Below are 19647 nucleotides of genomic sequence, written 5' to 3'. Positions count from 1 at the left end.
TGCTAAACTGAGCATTTTCTGTTGGAACGTTTCCCAGTTAAGCATGAGGAATATCTACCCATTTCCCGCAGTACCTCTAATAGCTAATAGACACATGGAACACAGTGGGATGGCTTGTACAGCTCTATAGCATGAGTCACTCTTTTAGACAACATCTGACTGTAGCCCTGGCTGACCTCAAACTCTGCCTGCTTTTGCCACCTGAGTGCTGGCACTAAAGATTTGTGTCATCATGCCTGGCTGTTTGCCATTTTTATAATGCCTACTCTTAGAAATACTGCTGCCTCCTTTTTTTTATAGTAGACAATAGGTCAACAACAAAGATAAAACATCTATGCCAAACTGGACTACATATTTGGAAAAACAAATAGTATGTATATATTATAAATTTCCACTTTTTAATGTGACACCATCATCAGAGCCACACACTTTTTGTTCCCTTCATCCTTTTACAAGACATAATTTAGGTACCTGTTCATCGAGTCATTTTATTTTATTTTATTTACAGATCAATACTGAAGCTACATACAAGTTTACTGCAGCCTGCCTTTCAGAGTCCCTGGATAAATCATGGTCAAATCAACTAAATATCTACATGTTCATTCTAAATGAAGCTTCAGTCATGAAGTATTTTATTATTTAAGGTAGTGTTTCAGAGAATACTTCAATATATGACTGTCTCAAGACATTACTTCCCAACCAGTAATAGGTACAGCTCAAGTGATTTGTTAGTTAATAGTACTAAAGAATTTATCATGTTTGAATAAGTCATTTCACAATTAAAACAACACAAAACCTCCCAGAAACCTTCAGTGCTGAAGTGAGAGGAGCATGGACCACAGGCGTCAGGCCGTGCCTGCCACCTTGTTTGTAACAAGGGCCTTGCTTGGTTTGCTGCCATTCTGCCCACTGTATAAACTGGTCTGCAAAGCTTCCTGGAATGATTCTCCTCTCCTGTGTAGGAATAATGGAATTCCAGGCCTGTTCTACCATGTGCCAGGTTTTTACACAGGTCCTGAGTCAGGTCCCTCACGCTTGCATGACCCACAAGTTAGCACGCAGCCTCCCCAGCCCAAGTTCTCATTCTGTGAGAGGATGCAGGTCAGCTAGTACAGAATGCTTCCTCACAGGCAGGAAGCCCTGAGCTCAGTCCCCAGGCTCCACGTGAACGGGGTTGTTGGTGACACATGCTTAGGCTCCTAGTACTCAGGAGGTGGACGATCAGGACAAGGTCATCCTCAGCTACATCAAAGTTAGAGGCAGTCTGGGTTAGAGATCCTGCCTTAAAAGAACAGGAAGCACAAGTGTAATTCACTTCCTTCTCCTACAACAGAATCTTAGCTGTTTTTCAATTTAAACATGTAAACTGTGGTCAAACAACCTTTGTTCTATATTTTGTTAATTCTGAAAATCTCACTCAACTTTGAATTTACTGCCTTAGTACTGTCTACCTTTAAATATCCTTGACAAATTCTATCCTGGGTAGTCTAGTAATTCCTAGACTTTCCTTTATAGTCTTCCATATTATACAATAAAATAAATCTGAGTATGTGCTTTGGTATTCATATCTGTAACCAATTTTTACAGAGAAGAAATATGGCCATATAATTACAACCATGTACTGCCTCCTGCAAATACGTCAAATTCATACTGGCGTATTCACATATTCACAAGTAGTAAACATGTCACAATTAGTTTGTCAACTTGTTAACTGCAAGCTACTGTGGTCAAATGTCTCGGTGTAATGTCAGGATTGTAAAGTGGCTCTCTGAACTTATAAGGAGAAATTATGATTTCTTAGTGACAAACTTGGATAATACAAGTTTAAAGAAAAGCATGCCCTGGCCTGGGTGAGCAAGTGTGTGTGACACCACACTTGTGTTGTCTCTTTGTTAAACACAAACACTGGTACGCTCAGAAGTCTCTGAATGCCCCTCCCCCCCGCCCCCCCGCCCCCGAGTTGGTCACAAATGTCAAACATGACTCCATCTATATCAGGAATAACAGGTTTACCTTTTGTCTGCCCAAGGATTAAATAGCATACCCTTAACAATAGTGCCAGGAAGACAGGCAGTTACAATGGTGTATAGCTAGCAATGGATCTTTATAGTCCACATGAATACATCTTCTACAAACATGAAAAAAATTTCAATAAGAAAATATTTATGTTTTTCTTAAAACTCCATTACCAAAAATATGTAGAGTAAGAAAAATGAAGTCAAGACAATCCATAATGTATGCAGGCTTTGGGATGACAGTCATGGATGAAGACTGAGCAATTATGTGTTAGGGTATTTAGTGACTTAGAGCCTACCTTACCAACCTCAGATAGGTACTTACTCATTTTCTTCTCTAGCTCTGTGATAAAATACAGAAATAAATTGCTGAATACATCTACAAATTAGAAATTTAAATTTATTAAAAATTAAGACAATATTGTTATTATAAAGCTTCTTAGGAAAAAAATTTTAAAAAAGGTTAAGTCAAAGTTACTATTTTTCTCTAGAATTATCATTTCTTAACAAAAGGATTTTGGGGGGGGAATATAAAAGGTCTATCATTTAAAACCCATATATACTTACTATTTTTAGTTAGCATGAAAGTCTGTATTGTACTGGTTTAAGTGATATTTTAAAATAAGTAAATATCTGTTTATGAGATGAATGGCACCTGTCTGTAACCCTATACTCAGGAGCAGCAGCACAAGGTTGAGGCTGGACTGGGCTACGCAGTGCGACCCTGTTCCAGAACAACATAAAACCTGTATTGCTCCCTAAACGCATCTTTAGTCTGAAAGTCAAACTGTAGGAAGTAGATTCTTCACTCTTATTTACTAAAGGTATTACAGGTTGTTTTCTTGAGATGGCTCCTTGGCAGGACTGCTCTTTTCTGACACTGAATATCTGAAAACAAGCTGCTCTGGACAGTTTCATCATCTAGAAAGAAAGGTGTAGGGGTGTGTGTGTATGTGTGTGTGTGTGTGTGTGTGTGTGTGTGTGTGTGTGTGTGTGTGTATGTGTGTGTCAGGGGGTGGGGTAGATAACTTTTCCACAGCTGAAATAGGTTTTGAAAGAAAGTCGACAGGAAAAGAATCTAAGTAATAACCACTCTTGATAAGGAAATGAGGCAGCTTCAAGTTAAAACTAAAAATGTAAATCAGTAGTTTTGTAAAATATTAAAAACTACCTAGAATTACATGCATAGATGTTTAATCAGGAATAGCAGAGGAACTTAAATACAGGATTTGTCAACAATAAACATCTTTAGTGCAAATAGTGCAGAAAATTTTCTCAAATATAGCAGTCATTCTAATCTATACAAAACCAGTCTCAGGCGCATATACAATCTATAATGCTTCTGGATCTCAGCCATGGTCAGGAAATGCCAATTCCTAAGTCAAAATAGAAAATAATGTGCTTAGGTTTGTGTCCCATTTCTTGGTAGTTCATGTTTTCAAGAAAATCTGAAATGAAAAAAATTCAAATTTAAGATTATAAACACTCATTCCTTTATATTGTCTTCCTGTTAAGGTAGTATAACTTGACTGGGAAGGAACTGGGTAAGGAAAAGACTTCAGTGTGTTCCTTCTAATAATCTATTTCTAACTTCTTGGGCTAGGGTAAACACAAACAGAATAAAAATTAGCTCAATTTGGAAATAGAGATATATAACACAACCCAGAGGTGACAGTAATGGAATAAAAACCAGAGAGAAGAAATGCCTATTACCTCGTCCCTTTTCAAAAGAATCCTCCACCTCCTCCTTAAAGTCGGTTCCTTCAGCCTGGATGGCTGCACGCATGACTCATCCCTCTCTCCTAGGGATTTGTACTGCAACTCAATACTCGTATATAGCAGCTGCTGTGGCTTATGGGTAACTAAACAAATGGAACTGGTGATGTAGGTTCAGTTCTAGAGTGCTTGTTGAACTCATGGAAAGCAATGGGTCTCATCCCAACTCTTCAAAAACAAAACTCAGACTTGATGCAGAAATGAGAAACAGCCAGGCTGTCTCAGTAACTGGGCTGCACGGTCCTTACTTTGGTTCTATAGTAACTGTGTTCTCCTTCAGTAACAAACGCTTAGTTAAGTTTGTGCGGTTTGTGGTGGTTTGAAGAGAAACACCCCAGTAGACCTAGGTGCCTGAGTACTTGGTGCTGTCTTGGGAGGTGGAGCAGCCTTGCTTGTACGTCACGATGGGTGGGCTCTGAGACCCACAGCACAGCCTGCTGTTTCATGTTTGTGGTTGAAGATGTGATCCCTCAGCTGCCTGCTCCAGCTGCCTGATGCTAAGCCTGCCTCACCTATGGACTCTCCTTCCCCAACCATAAACACAAATAAAATCTTCCATCTATAAGATACCTTGGTCATGGTATTTTATCACAGCAATAGAATATGGGGCAGGGTTTTTTTCTGTAAACAAGGCATTCCTAAAATAAGAGAAGGAAAGGAGGAGCCTGGGGGCTGGAAGACCATGGATGAAAAGATGATGGTAGAAGGAAGACAGAAAACTAACCCTAGAAGAAATGCAAACTCTCGTTAAGGATACAGGAGTACGGAGAAAGTACCTGCAGGGTTGCTCTGGTTACAGGCTCACTTACACGATAATATTTAATATATAATTGTCAACATTTTGTAACAATCAACAGCTGTGACATGTTGACAGCAGTGAGCAGGCGCTGTTAGAAGCACTCAGTTAAGTACACTTGTGTCCAGCCTGGAGGCACTGCTGGCAGCGCTTACCTAGAGAGGAGCATGGAACTGGCTGTGCATCGCAATCACCTGGTGCAACTTCTCTTCCTTAGCTCTTCTACAGTGGCAAATCTGGAAGATAAGTTATTTAAAATACCAGTTGCTTTTCCAACTACTTCCTACATTAGGACAGAATTCCAAGTAAGAATATTTTAATTTGTTAACATTCCTTTAGTTTTTTAACATTTAAGGTAGCTAGTAATTCTTCAGAATTTAGCAGGAATCCAGAAGAACATAAAGGTTTGTTTGAAAAGTCTGACTATAAACTTTCCTAATATTACATTTTGATTATTTAATTTCAAATGCCTGTGCTTTTAAAAAACACAGAACTAAACTTTGCTCTTGTTAACTCTGGAAGATTAACACACTAAAACTTCAGTGTTCTGGAGAATGGATCAGAAACCAATTTCTTACTAATATAAACACAGGCAAGTTACTAACCATCTCTGACTTTTGTCTCTCATGAAAAATGAAGCTCATAAAATCTGCCCTGTCTTCTTTAACAGGCCACATACACACAATCATACACTCTCAAGCATACCCCTATATATGAACATTTCATAAAGCTCACTAAATAACAAAGGTGATTGTTTCAGAGATATTAGGTAAATATTTAGGACTATTAAATATTTAGCATCAAATTGTTAGGCAGATCCCCCCCTCCCTTGGATACAATGGAAATACCAGAATAGAAGCTGTTCTAGAAACTTCTAAATAGTATTTCAATTATTATATTTTATGTCTATAAGTTATTATGTATTTAGGCACCTTGTAAAACAGGTTGTTTGCAGAAGACTATTACAGCTGATTTACCAGCTCCTACTCAATGATACAGATACTACTGTTTTTGAATGAGAACTATCATTTGATTTACCTGCTTGTGTACTCAGAACTAACAGATTAAAACAACAGTAGAGTCCTGCTATCCTTCCCCAAAGAGGCTTTTCAGATTCTGCTCAGCTCAGTACTCAAAACTCCAGTTTGGTTATGTCCTAATGATTTTTACTTATGAACACACTTTAAAAAAACTGATATGTTGTCACTCATCCTCAATTGAAGAGTATTACATACTGTTCTCTTTTCCTTGAAGCTATTGAGAAAATCATCTATTTCTGTTTTTCCCTCCAAGAAATCTTCAGCAATATTATCAGACTCTTCTTCAGCTTCATGTGCAGCTACCTTCAATCTTGCCTGTAGGGCACTTGCACTACAACTCTGGGAACAACAAACAAAAAAAAATCAGGCAATGCATTAGTCTATAATTCTCAGATAACTATAGAGGGGGAAATGAGGCAGAGATATGGAAAGCAATATTCACATGGGTCTTTAGCCTGGGTTACTTGGATAGATACTGCCTTAGTTATTGGGGTTTCTTCTATCGCTGTAATGAAATACCAGGACAAAAAGACTGGGGATGAAAGGGTTTGCTTGGCTTACTGTTCCACATCACCATTCATCACTGAACAAAGTCAGGACAGGAACTCAAGCTGGGCAGGAACCTGGAGGCAGGAGCTGATGCAGAGGCCGTGGAGGGATTGATCAGTTCCTCATGGTTTGCTTAGTTGTCTTATAGAGCCCGGAGACTGTACCACCCACAATGGGCTGGACCCTCCCCATCAATAACTAATTAAGAAAATGTACTACAAACTCTTAAGGAGGTATTTTCTCAATGGGGCTCCTTCTTTTCTGACAACTATAGCTTGTGTCAATTTGACCTACAATCAGCAAGTTCAGATACCAAACACAAAAGAAACCAAACCACAAACTGTAAAATTGTTATATGAGAAACAGAAAAACCACTATTCTATCCTAGATATTTTGGAATTAAGTCACTGTGAGAATACCTACTCAGATGACCCAACAATCCCCATTTCCTTGTATTCCTGTTCTTGTCTATCATTGTTAGGTTATGATGACAATGATGACTCAAAATATCTACAAAATCAATGCAATCTCATACATTGTACAGAGCTAAACAGGGAATTTTCAACTGAGGAAACTCGAATGGCTCTGAAGCACCTAAAGAAATGTTCAGCATCCTTAATCATCATGGAAATGCAAATCAAAACAACACTGAGATTCTACCTTACACCAGTCAGAATGGCTAAGATGAAAATCTTAGGGGATAGCAGTTGCTAGAGAAGATGTGGGGGGAAAAGGAGCACTTCTCCATTGTTGGTGGGATTGTAAGTTGGTAAAACTACTCTGGAAATCAGTCTGGCGATTCCTCAGAAAATCAGACATAGTACTACCTGCGGATCCAGCTATACCACTCCTGGGCATATACCCAGAAGATGCTCCTACATGTAATAAGGACACATGCTCCACTATGTTCATAGCTGCCTTATTTATAATAGCCAGAAGCTGGGAAGAACCCAGATGTCCCAGATGTCCCTCAACAGAGGAATGGATACAGAAACTGTGGTATATATACACAATGGAGTACTATTCAGCTATTAAAAACAATGAATTTATGAAATTCTTAGGCAAATGGATGGAACTAGACAGTGATATCCTGAGTGAGGTAACCCAGGCACAAAAGAACACACATGGTATGCACTCACTGATAAGTGCATATTAGCCCAAAAGCTCAAAATAAACATGTTACAATTCGCAGACCACAAGAAGCTCAAGAAGGAAGACCAAAGTGGGGTAGCTTTGGTTCCTCTGAGAATGGGAAAATATTCACAGGAACAACTAAGGAGACAAAGTGTGGAGCAGAGACTGAAGGAAAGGCCACCCAAGACTATCCTACCTGGGGATTCATCCTATAAACAGTCACCAAACCCCAAAACTACTATGGATGACAAGAAGTGTGTACCAAAAGGAGCCTTTTATGGTTGTCTTTTGGAGGGGCCCTGCCAGAGCCTTACAGATACAGAGGCGAATACTAGCAGCCAACCATTGGACTGAGTGTGGAGTTCACAATTGAGGAGCTGGAGGGCAGGATGGAGTAGAAGGGGGGGGGGTTGCAACCCCACGGGAAGAACGACGAAGTTGGCCAACCATATACCCCAGGGCTCCCAGGGACTAAGCTATCAACCAAGGGGTACGCATGGTTCCACCCAAAAGAGTGGCAGAGGCATGCCTTGTCAGGCATCAGTGGGAGGAGAGGTCCTTGGTCCTGTGCAGGCTCAATAGAGACACCAGTGTGGGGAAGTTGTGTGGGGGTCATGGGAGTGGGTTGGGTGGAGGAGTATATTCTTGGAGGCAGGGGGTGGGAGGATGGGTTGGGGTTTTCGGGGAGGGGGGAAACTGGGAAGGGGTATAACATTTGAAACATAAATGCAACCATGTAAATGAAGAATAAATCCTTTTTTTTTTTTTAAAAAAAAAAAAGAGTCTTTCATTGAAAAAAAGAGTATCCTAGCATTCAAATGACATCCCATCTGGTTGACAATGCTCCCTCCAAAAAACCAAAGACCACCTAACAACAACAACAAAAATCAAACTAGGCCTGAGAAATCCTCTTGATTTGTTGCTCACAGTTGTCCAAGAGACGCCGCAAACACTACAGGCTCATGCCTTTGCCCTTGGTTGCCACTCAGAAGTGGAAGACAGCATGGACTTCACACACAAGGCCTCAAGGTCTCTAAGCTGGAACTGACAGAGTGCTCCACCGTGAAGACTAGCATCCATGGTATGAGAAAGCAGCATGCGGACTTCTGAAGGAGGGAAGCCATCAACAGCTCTCCCTAGCTACGGACCGCAATAATGACAAGCCTGTCATGTGTGCACCTTGGCAGTAACCATTACCTTCTATAGGGCTAGGCTTAGCAAGGGGATTCATGCCTGCGACTGGGAACCTATCCAACTACCCAGGCTAATGACCACCACTTTACTAATCCAGCATAATCCTTAATCTGCAGATAAGTGCAGTCCCTGCCCCTCATCAAGAAAACCTCTCTTTGCAATATACCAGAAAGACCATTACGGAAAACTACAACTAATCAAAATAAAGAGTTGTGGAACCCAGTCCAAATAGATAACAACTCCTGTAGCTAAGGTTCAAGGATGCTTAGGAAGATTATAAGAGGATCAGGGAGTTTCCTGTGAGACTTTGTCTCCTACTAATGTCAGAAGTTAATCCATAAAGTATCACAAACATATCTACTGGTTTTCTGTTTTTTGTTTTTGTTTTGAGACAGGTTTCCTTCTGTAGCTCTGGCCATCGTGGAACTCACTCTGTAGACAAGGCTAGCCTCAAATTCACAGAGATCAGCCTACCTCTGCCTTTCAAGTTTGTAGATTAAAGATGTGTGCTACCACCTCAGGCCAGTTTTTAAATATTTCAAGGATCACCTCAAGCAATTCTTTCATTAATGTCCAGGGGCAAGAACAAGTGTTAAAGCTGAGCTGTGCTGCCGGCGGGGATGCAGCTGAGGCCTTCGAGTGCTCGGCATATGTCCTGCCGCTTGCCCCAAACGGCAATCTTACGGGACATTTCCCTCAGGTGAGTTTCTACTTTCCTGTTTGCTCTGTATAACCCACAAGCAGCACTCATGTCCTTAAACACAACACTCGCTTTTATGTTTAGTACTTATCAATTTTAAATTTATATATTTAGATGTGAACATTTCCCTCTATGCTGTTGCCGTCTATTACAATTAGAAAACAGGGCGTTGTAATTTTTACATAAAAAACCTTTTTAAAATATTCCTAGGAGTTAAGTGATTTTTATTCTAAAACTATATGTATTATATTTTTCTATATTCTGTATAATATGACTTTTATGAGGTTTGATATAAAAGATCAAGGCAATTTCTCATTGGATCTTAAACAGATAAACTTACATAATTTGTTGATTCCTGAAGTTTTTCTAGTTATCAATCACATACATGAATCTATTTTGCAACTGCAGCCTGCTCCATACAACTATTTTCCATCTTCTGACAAATCGACTGCAACATTTTAAATGACATTTCACACAATATTTTGATATTTTTATGTCCAACTCCTTCCTGACTACTTTAATCCATTTAGATTTTATTTTTTTAAAAAAAAATCTGTTAGAATTTTAAAAATATATTTGGGAGATTAATTAGGAATATTAAACTTTTAAGTCATATGCTGGTGAATCAAATCTTATTAATACTCTTTCATTCCACTGATATTCTATGCTGTTCTAACCAGAGAATATAAGTATGTCTTAAGTGAAACAAATTATTAACTACAATGTTTCTTACTGCAATAAACTATAAAGATTACATCTATTTTATTTTTAAAGATTTTTTTCATAAGTAGAAGTCTAAGCTTTTAAATTTTACTTAATTTAAAGCATCTTTTGTTACTAGGTTTTATTACAGCAGTTACACTACATTCCTACTTTCCTGGGGGCGTCTTCATTCCTTATGGGACTTGGACTCTGTGTACAGGGGTCAGCATTCTACAGTCAGACTAAGTGAGCAAGCATGGGGCGGGGCCAGCTCCTGCACATGAGCAGCTCCCGAGGGACACAAAGAACTAGTCAGTCGTACCTCACTGAGTTCATGTTGCCTTTGCATCTTCTTTTCAAAGGTAGATTTCATTTGTATAAGTAATTCATACTAAAAGAAAACATAAAATTGCTATTTAATTTGATTTTTGAAGCATAAAAATGTCTTCAAAATGATCAGTAACTCACCTTATCTAAAACGGTTTGCCTTTTGGTTTCCAAGCTATGCTCCAAAAGGAGATTTTTTCCTGTAAGACAAATCTCTGCTTATTTCCCAGCACAGATCACATTTTTCTCAGGAATTATGAATTAAAGCAAAGGGAGACATACTTGCTAATTCCTCGATATTTTTTACTAGGTCTTCCTTGTCAGTAATAATTTGTTTTAGTTGAGGCAACATCAGAAACTGTTCTAATAACACCTCCTCCTGTTCATTCATGTCTGTGAGCTGAGACACACTAAAGACACAAAATAAAAAGCAAATTGTTAATAAATATTAGTCATCTGTTTTTCCTTCATGGTGACAAATGTTCACAATTTTCTAGTTTGACTTGTATGATGGGTAGCTTTATGTGACATAAGCTGGAGTGATCTGAGAGGAGTCAACTGAGAAAATGCCTTTGTAAGAGTAGGCTGCAGGTAAGCCTATAAGGAAGTTTCTTAATTAGTGATTGATGTGGGAGGGCTAAGCACACAGTAGGTACTAAAAAAAAAAAAAGAAAAGAAAAAAGAAAGGAAAACTCAGCAAGCAGGCTGTAGGGAGCAAGCCCGTCATATGCAGTTACCCAGCTGAGGTGGACAGAGCGAGGGAACGAGGGAACGAACATGTGGGAGGCCAGCAGTGGAGACTGCTCACACTACTTATTCCTCCTCCTGCCTTCTGATGTTTTCTTAAGTTTTTATAGTAGGTAAACTTTTAAAAAGGAGAAAAGAAAGATAATACTTTATAAAATAGCCTTATTTTTGGAACTTGGGCACTATGATATATACTAATCCTTAAGATACACGTAACATATCTTTTCTGTTGTGGAACTTGCATTCTTTACATGTTATTTTTTATGTTTACACATGAACTAAAATACAGAGAAAGTCCAACTTTATATTTTAAATTACAAGATTGTTCACAAGGCTTTAATCTGGGTAGTGCTGGTAGAATATATTCTAAAGACATGAAATTCCAAATTACTGTTAACTGTATTCATTGATCTTAATACTAGTAGTCTCATAGATATTATAAATCCTTAGTATATGGGGTACCCCACTAAATGGAATGACCATAAAAAGTTTTATTCATGGTACATATTATATTCTATGAAAAAGAATACCTTAAAGTTTAATCCTGCCACTGTATCAGCTATAAATATGAATAAAACTTATGCTTCTAATAAAATTAGTTTTTGAATATATTATAACTTTAGTTTACTCATCTATATATATTAATTTACTAAAGAAACAATGAAAGATCTATTTTGAATTTATCAGAATCTAATATATTCACCAAAAAAATTCTCAAAGACTGCAAGTTACTTAAGAGAAAAAAACTTTTGTTACCTTGGTAGTCATGACATCTAGAGCAATCCCTGGTTACAGACCAGTTATGTAGCATTTTATCAGATTAAAACTGATTAAAACGGACCCACTAAGACAACCACAGAAAAGGAACAGTCAAGAACGTTCTAATCATTTTACTTAATTTAAATATGAAACTATAAATAAAACAGACAAGGCCATCTTTATTCTTCCAGTTTTTTTTTTACCTTAGTTCTGAAAGTTCTGGAAATGCGTCAGGAATATCCGGCATCTTATAAACAAAACCATTTTGGTTAATCTAAAAAAGAGTTTTAAAAAGTATTAGATCTCGGCTATACTTGCGACTGATTGCATTTACCGTCTAGAAATAACTGTGAAGTACTGCATCTAGCAGTGCTTTCCCGACCCATCTACCACACCTCCGTCTCTGCACACATCTCTTCCCCACCAGTCTATTTCTCTCGATTTCTATACAGAGTTTATACTTTACAGGGGGGAGGTGGAGAGGATGGGTCTTAGAAGAACCTGTATTATTAGCCTGTGTTGAAGTATATGATTATAAAATAAATCTCTTATGAGCAATTGTAACAGGTAGTGAGAATTATCTGTGCATTTCATAGATGTAAATGAATATACTGCATTCAAATAAAGACATTAAGCATACATTAGTAAACTACCAGCACTGAGCAGCTACATATTTAAGTTAAATAAAATAGAATAGATAAAGAACATAGTAACAATCTGAGGATTTATGACTGTTTTCATTAGAACACTCCAAATTTTCCCCTAAATTAAAAAAAAATATTGATAGTAGTTTGTTGCTGGGCAAAATGGCACAGGCATTTAATCCCAGCACTCAGGAGGCAGAGGCAGCAAATCTATCTCTATGACTTCAAGGCCAGCCTGGTCTACAGAGTGAGTTCCAGGACAGAGTTACTCACTGAGCAATTAAGTGTGCAGTGGGGATAAAGTAAAAAACTGGAATGATCATTAATTCTACTTTGGTCTCTGAAGGCAGTGACCTAATTGTCTCCCACAACTCTGGACTATCTCTAGAAACTACATACGCAAGTACTCATTGGTTACCTTTTAGAGTTTGTTATCTGAGATGACAAAAATGATTTAATCTTTTATGCCTAGCTTAGTAGATGGGGCATAATAAGGCTAGCTGACCAAACACCTATTTCGCAGGTACAAAAGACAGACTCCAGATGTAGATGTACCAACCGATGCCGAAGATTCTGTTGTGGGAACCGGTAATGGCAGACTTGAAAGGATGCCAAATGAAGGTGCCACTGGCTTAGCTGCAGTGTAACTTGTGGTTGAAGAAGAAACAGTGTCAGCTACAGACAAAGATGTGATACTCCTGTTAGCTTCTTGTGGAGGATATGAAGGAAGAAATGGAAACCCCTGAGAAGGGTATGGAGGCATCCCACCTGGATTACTATACAGGCTGAAGAAAAAAAGAGAAGATCATTAGGTAGGTGTTAGGAGTCAAATCATCCCTAAATTGTCCTGAATAACAGTGATTATACAATTCCATACATGGACATTTCTTTGGCAAGTGATTTTTATAATTAAACTAAACTATTTAAGTCATAAATTATAAGCACCTCAGAAAAAGTGTGGTTTCTATGAAAAGGAGGAATGCTCTGGAAAGTATCTGATCCCACTGCTCTCTGTAAAGTCTATCAGAAGTCATATTGAGTTGTCAGTATTCCAGTGACATCACTTAGTTCTGTTTCTTTATGGAGAGGATTTAATCCAGAAAATTTATTCAAGTAGATGTTGCTAAATAGCTTTTGATGTTGGGTAAAATCTACCTTAAAGTTGAGGTTGTTTTTCTAGCAATTTTAAAAGAAAAATCAAATATATGGATGAACTATGAAAATGCTAAAAACACTGCAAACAAATCTGTACATAAAAACACATGAGTATTTTAAAAGGTAGCAAATTATTATTTACCTGGGATATTATTTACCTGTCTGACCTGATTTAGTCAGACAGTAGGATAGACAGTATCTTAGCAGGATGGTTTAAAATGATCATATTACTCCCTTAACAGTGAGAAGAAGCTGGCTTCAATGACCCGCACCCTTAATTCTAGCATTAGACAGAACCAAGCAGAGTTCTATGAGCTCTGTGCCATCTGTCTGGACAGTTAGTTCTAGGCCAGACAAGGGTGCATAGGGAGACCTTGTCTCAGAAAATAAACAAACAAAACATTGAGAAGAAACCAAATTATACAAGAATGAGGAATATTTCAGGCCTAAATGAAGACTGAAAAAAAAATCACACAAATACATACATTTGCGTTAATAATAATTTGATCAATTAATGACTCTCACTAAAGAAAATGGACTTATGGGTATATTTAAGATAATGCTAAGTAACTACTAAAATATTTCACTTTATACTAGTATAAATTCTAAATTATATAAAGCTAAATTTTATAGAACTACTATAATCTTATTTAACGACAGAAATTAACTTGAGTTGGAATGGAAGAAAACATTCGTTATGGATTTTGAAGTATTTCCTAAAAGTTTACATTAAAAATACTCATGAACCTAAAGAAAATAACCTGAAAAGACTAAAGAGATATTACCTCTTCCATACGTCAAAATAAATTATATATAACAATAACTTAAAATTTCATGCACAGTATTAGTGAATAGCAAGGAAGATTAATTGAAGTAAAATATGAAACAAGTTGTTAAAATTTAAAGTAGAAACAGAGTAGTTAAAAAAACCAGTATTGCAACGTTTGGTAAAAAGTAAGGACCAACTGCTTAAAGGCATAATAGGATAAAAACTAAAGGATCAAGGACTTACAGTTTTTAAATTCTTGAACTAAAAGAAATCTTTGGACTATTTCAACCTTAAAGTGGAAAAGGTATAAAGGGACTATTTTAATTCTCAATTCAAAAGTTAATTTAAACAATGATAAATTTTACACTAGTAAAAACAAAACAAAACCAAACAAAAAAGGGCCTCCAATAACACAGAAAAAAAGCGAATGGTAGAGCATTTCCCAGCAAGCCCAAAGCTTTCCCCAGCATTGCAAACTACTAACTAATGTAAACAGGGGCAACCCAGCTGAAAGCCCAATCACACATAGGATAATTTCTCCAACACATAAAGAATTCCCAACAACAACCAACAGCAAGTAGAGGACACAATGGTATATAACTTCCATAAAATAAAGTATCTTTAAAACAGAAAATCAGTGTGCAATTAAACGGTTAGATAACAAACAAACTAAATAATTGTTTAAGCCTACAAAATGGGCAGAGATCTCTTTTGACAATATCCCATACTGGGAAGGGCATGGATAAATGGTCATTGTGTGTTTAAGTGAGGATGGGTATAGCTAGGAGAGAGGACAATTTTGCAGTATTTGTCAAAGTACTTTTTCTAGAAAAAATGACAATATAAAAATGCACATAAGAATACTAGATAGCTCTAAGAGATGCAATATCCCACTTATTGGGATGTCATGACAAAAGGAGAGAGTGTTAGGGCCACAACTCAGTGGTAAAGCCAGCACAACACAAACAGACCTAGGCATCAATTCCCAGTACACACAGAAAAACAGTAGGGCCATTTTTGCCAGTGAGTGGTTGTTGTTGTTGTTGTTGTGTTTTTCCACCTGCTTCTTATTTATAGATGTTTAAAGACCTGATATTGCTGTTCAGACAATAGCCACAAACCCAGGTCTGAGATGTATGTATGGGGGCTTCCATCAGGGTTGCTGAGACCACACCTTTAAGGTTTCTAGAAGATACACTGCTAGCACCTCTGAAAGGGTCTGAACATTACTCTTAAGTCTGGGGGAAAGCAGAATCAGAGACTGGATATTAAATCACAGAAAGTCTTCTCTGATATATTCGGCAGATCTTTCTCTCCTGTTCCATGTACTAAAGCCAACAAAGTCAAACAACACCTGTATAGATGTCTCAAAATTTAGAAAACACATAGCATCGAGGGATACAGCTCAGGCGGAGTGCCAGGCTAGCCTGGTTCTGAGTCTCATCCTTGGTGCCATGCCTTCCCACAGGACAATTGCGTGAATTACTTTACTCGTTATGACGAAAGCAAGTTAGAGACATTTAGGACAGTTTCAGAGTATCTCTAGTGGCTAGAGCAGTCCATTCTACTCTTTGGCCTAGTTCTCACCTACTGTCTGAGTCTTGCTGCCTACAGACTTCCTGCTGTAGACTACATGCTAAGCTCTGGGCTAAGACTTTCTTCTCCCTTCCCTTGCCACATTCATTACATGTTCCGTGGTGACAGATACTGCTGAATCCTGTCCTAGGTCCTCTTTGTTCTGATCCCTCTCCCTGTATCTCACCCTCTGCCATTTCTACGCAACCCCCCTTTAAGATGGCCTCAGCTGCGTGGTGGTGTTGCATAGCTTTAATCACAGCACTCAGGAGGCAGAGGCAAGAGGAGGCCTGGTCTACAGAGTGAGCTCCAGAACAGCAAGGGACACATGGAGAAACCCAGTCATAAACAACCAGAGAGACAGAGGGCAGGGGAAGGGAAGGGGAAGGAGAAGGAGAAGGATAAGAGAGTGGGGGAGATAAGCCCATTATACAGCTTCCCAGGGGCTAGAACTCATTGTACAGACCAGGCTGGCCTCCTCCTCATGGAGATCAGCCTGCCTCTGTCTCCTAAGTGCTAGTATTAAAGGTGTAGGATACTGCTCTCTGTAACTCTCAGATCTCTATTTATTCTGCTGTTTATCTCTTGAGAACCCCATATATGTCAGTGTCTATGGCAACAGGAGTACCTCTGTCCCTGGTGGCAGACTGGGAGACAGTCTCTCTCTGACTGTTTATGTCTATCTTTGTCTCTATGTCTATGTCTCAAATGTAAGCACGCGCGCCCGCGCACACACACACACATTTACATTTATATTGATTACTGACCAGATTTGAGGGAAGAAAAAATGCTTTTCTTTTTGACAGAGAAGTGGTAAAGATTGAAAGGCATGTGGGATTCTTATAATTTAAACAGAAAGAAAGAAAGAAAGAAAGAAAGAAAGAAAGAAAGAAAGAAAGAAAGAAAGAAAGAAAGAAAGAAAGAAAGAAGAAAGAAGAAAGAGAAAAAGAAAGAAAGAGAGAGAGAGAGAGAGAGAGAGGGAGGGAGGGAGGGAGGGAGGGAGGGAGGGAGGGAGAGAGAGAGGGAGGGAGGGAGGGAGGGAGGGAGGGAGAGAGAGAGGGAGGGAGGGAGGGAGGGAGGGAGGGAGGAAGGGAGGGAGGGAGGGAGGGAAGGAAGGAAGGAAGGAGGGAAGGAAAGGAAGGAAGGAAGGAAGGAAGGAAGGAAGAAGGAAGGAAGGAAGGAAGGAAGGAAGGAAGGAAGGAAGGCATGTGGGGTTAGAAATTGTGACAGGCATTTTATCTGGAAAGATAAACATGGAGACTTACCCCTGTGTACAGTCTGGGCACAGAGACACACATCTGCAGCCCTAGCACTGAATGATGGTGAGAGATGGGAGACAAGGAGTTATGGAGCTCACTGGCCAGCCCAGCTAGCCAAATGTTGAGCTCAAGGTTTAGTGAGAAACTCAGAATCAAAAATAAGATGAGCCCTCCAATGAGGAAGACATCTGACATCAATGTCTTGGCCCCCGCATAGATTCGCTCATGTGCCTGCATGTATACACACACACACACACACACACACACACACACACACACACACACACACACACACACTGTACTGGCTGGTTTTGTGTGACGACAACTTGACACAAGTAGAATCATCAGAGAGGAAGGAACCTTAGTTGGGGAAATGCTGCCAAGAGACCTAGCTGTAAGGCATTTTCTCAATAAGTGATCAATGGAGGGGGTTAAGGGGCGGCAGCCCATTGTGAGTGGTGCCATCTCTGCGTTGGTGGTCCTGGGTTCTTAAAGAAAGCAGGTTGTCCATGGTCTCTGCATCAGCTCCTGCCTCCAGGTTCTAGCCCTGCTTGAGTTCCTGTCCTGACTTGCTGTGGAGAGCATACTCTGACAGGGACTGCCTGCAGTAGGCCAGGATGGAGATGTCTCTGAAGCCTGCAGCAGCTCTTTGTAAAAAAGGATGGCACCTGGGACCCTGAGAAGCAGGAGACTCATCCCTCCAGGGGACCCACCATCTGAAGTAAGGGACTGCCTGCAGTAGGCCAGGATGGAGACATCTCAAGAACCTGCTGCAGCTCTTTATAAAGAACAGTTGTTTCCATTTCTCCTAACCTTAGCCCTGGGCAACTGCTGTATAGATTTCCTTTGTGTGTGACTGCTTTTCAGTTGGCCCTGGTGTGCGACATTCCTATTTCTTTCTCCTGCCCTCATGAATTCTATGAAACTAGATGTTCCCTGATGTAATGATTCTTAAACAATTAAAAGTTGAGGCACGGGGCACAGCACAGTCCTAATGGCCCAGGTGCATGCTGTGTGTTCTGGTCTTAGAAACAATGTAATAACTGCACAATAGCAGTTCCAGATTAATGTTTGACTTGCAAAGAAACTTTTAAGAAATTATTAGAAAATGAGATAGAGCTAACATTGGGGCCCTGAGAAAGAAAAAAAAAACTATTTAAGTTATGAAATAAGTTTTGTACAACATTTAAGAGTGGTTCCTGGATAAGTATAGAATGCATAAAATTATATACTAATAAAACTAAGTCAAAACACTTAGTTTTGACTTGAACTCTTAGGAGAGTCATTGTGTGCAATGTGCAGAAGCAGAAAGCTAGCAGAACTGCTGAGTTAAGGGTTAACTTGATTCTTTCTGGCCACTGCCTGGCAGCTTTGCCCATGTCATCTCTCATTAGAGCTTCACAGAAATTCAAGAAGCTCACCTCGGAGCTATGAGCTCTGAAGTATAATGAGTTAGAAGTTAAAGTTTAAATAATAAGTTTGCAATTATTATTATTTTGGCCACAGGTCTGGGAGTAGGAGAAGCTTGAAACTTTTGTGAACAACTATAATTCTTGATTCTTTGTGGGATGTGGTTATTCTTTTGCATTTTATTTGCCAATGATTATACAATGTCTTTTTTTCTACCAGCTTTTGGAGTAACAAAAGTCTGAGGCAAGAAAAAGATGAGAGAGCGAGTGGAGAGTGAGTGAGGTGTGTGTGAGGTCTGTGTGAGGTGTGTGTGAAGTGTGTGAAAAGTGCATGAGGTGTGTGTAAGGTGTGTGTGAAGAGTGTGTGTGTGAGAGAGAGTGGAAGGGGAACACACAGAGGTGTGCAGGAGTATGGGAGTTTGAGAAAAGAAAAGTACACAGAAGAATGCAGAGTGTGTGCGGCCTCAGGCAGTGGACAAGCCAGTGAGAGAGAAAACAGAGGGAGAGAGAAAGAGAGAAAGAGAGAGAGAGAGAGAAGAGAAGAGAAGAGAAGAGAAGAGAAGAGAAGAGAAGAGAAGAGAAGAGAAGAGAGAAGAGAGAGCAACTTTAAGCATTGAAAAATTGCCTGTCAGTTTGTACCCAAAAAGTAGTCTATGTCTGTTTATTATGCACCTTCCAGATATCCCTGCTTCCAGTTGAGACCTCTGATCCTGTGTCGAGGCTGGACCCTAACACTGACTTCCTCCAATAATGGACTATGATCTCCAAGTGTAAGATGAATAACCCTTTCCTCCTCAACTTGCTTTTTGGTCAAGGTATTTTCATTGCAGCAATAGAAATCCTAACTAAGACACACACTTAATAAATAAAAAAGAAAACATATCTGGTGCCACTTCTCTTTCCTCCATTCACCTTTCTAATAGAATCAGGGCTTCACATATCCAAGGCAAGACTATGTTTAAGCTGAACCACTAAATGATAGGGTGTATCTGATGGAAACATGGTCCAAAAGTAGAAACAAATCAAGTTTCATTTCATGAAGGGTCACTGCCACAAAGACAAGCAGCGAGCCCAGCTGGGTTTCAGAGTTCCTGCAT

The 19647-nt window shown here is 39.2% G+C and overlaps 1 protein-coding gene across 2 annotated transcripts in view; it reads right to left on the bottom strand.

The window, feature by feature from the left end:
• Positions 1-2993: 2993 nt before the first annotated feature.
• Vps37a (VPS37A subunit of ESCRT-I) overlaps positions 2994-19647 on the bottom strand; it is a 31744-nt gene continuing 15090 nt past the window's right edge. Inside the window, exons 5-12 of one of the 2 annotated variants that reach the window (XM_052162805.1) lie at positions 12943-13168; positions 11943-12013; positions 10516-10643; positions 10375-10433; positions 10229-10297; positions 5823-5966; positions 4743-4823; positions 2994-3391 (exon numbers count right to left, since the gene is read on the bottom strand). In XM_052162805.1, the coding sequence (XP_052018765.1) occupies positions 4743-4823; positions 5823-5966; positions 10229-10297; positions 10375-10433; positions 10516-10643; positions 11943-12013; positions 12943-13168 (778 nt within the window). In that variant the 3' untranslated portion in view covers positions 2994-3391. Of the gene's footprint in view, positions 3464-4742; positions 4824-5822; positions 5967-10228; positions 10298-10374; positions 10434-10515; positions 10644-11942; positions 12014-12942; positions 13169-19647 lie in introns of both variants that reach the window. The other variant, XM_052162804.1, reaches the window with a different exon arrangement.

Source organism: Apodemus sylvaticus, chromosome 18 (genome assembly GCF_947179515.1).
Source record: "Apodemus sylvaticus chromosome 18, mApoSyl1.1, whole genome shotgun sequence".
Lineage (NCBI taxonomy): Eukaryota > Metazoa > Chordata > Mammalia > Rodentia > Muridae > Apodemus > Apodemus sylvaticus.
Note: the sequence above shows the minus strand (reverse complement) of the source record. Positions and strands in the feature narration are given on the sequence as shown.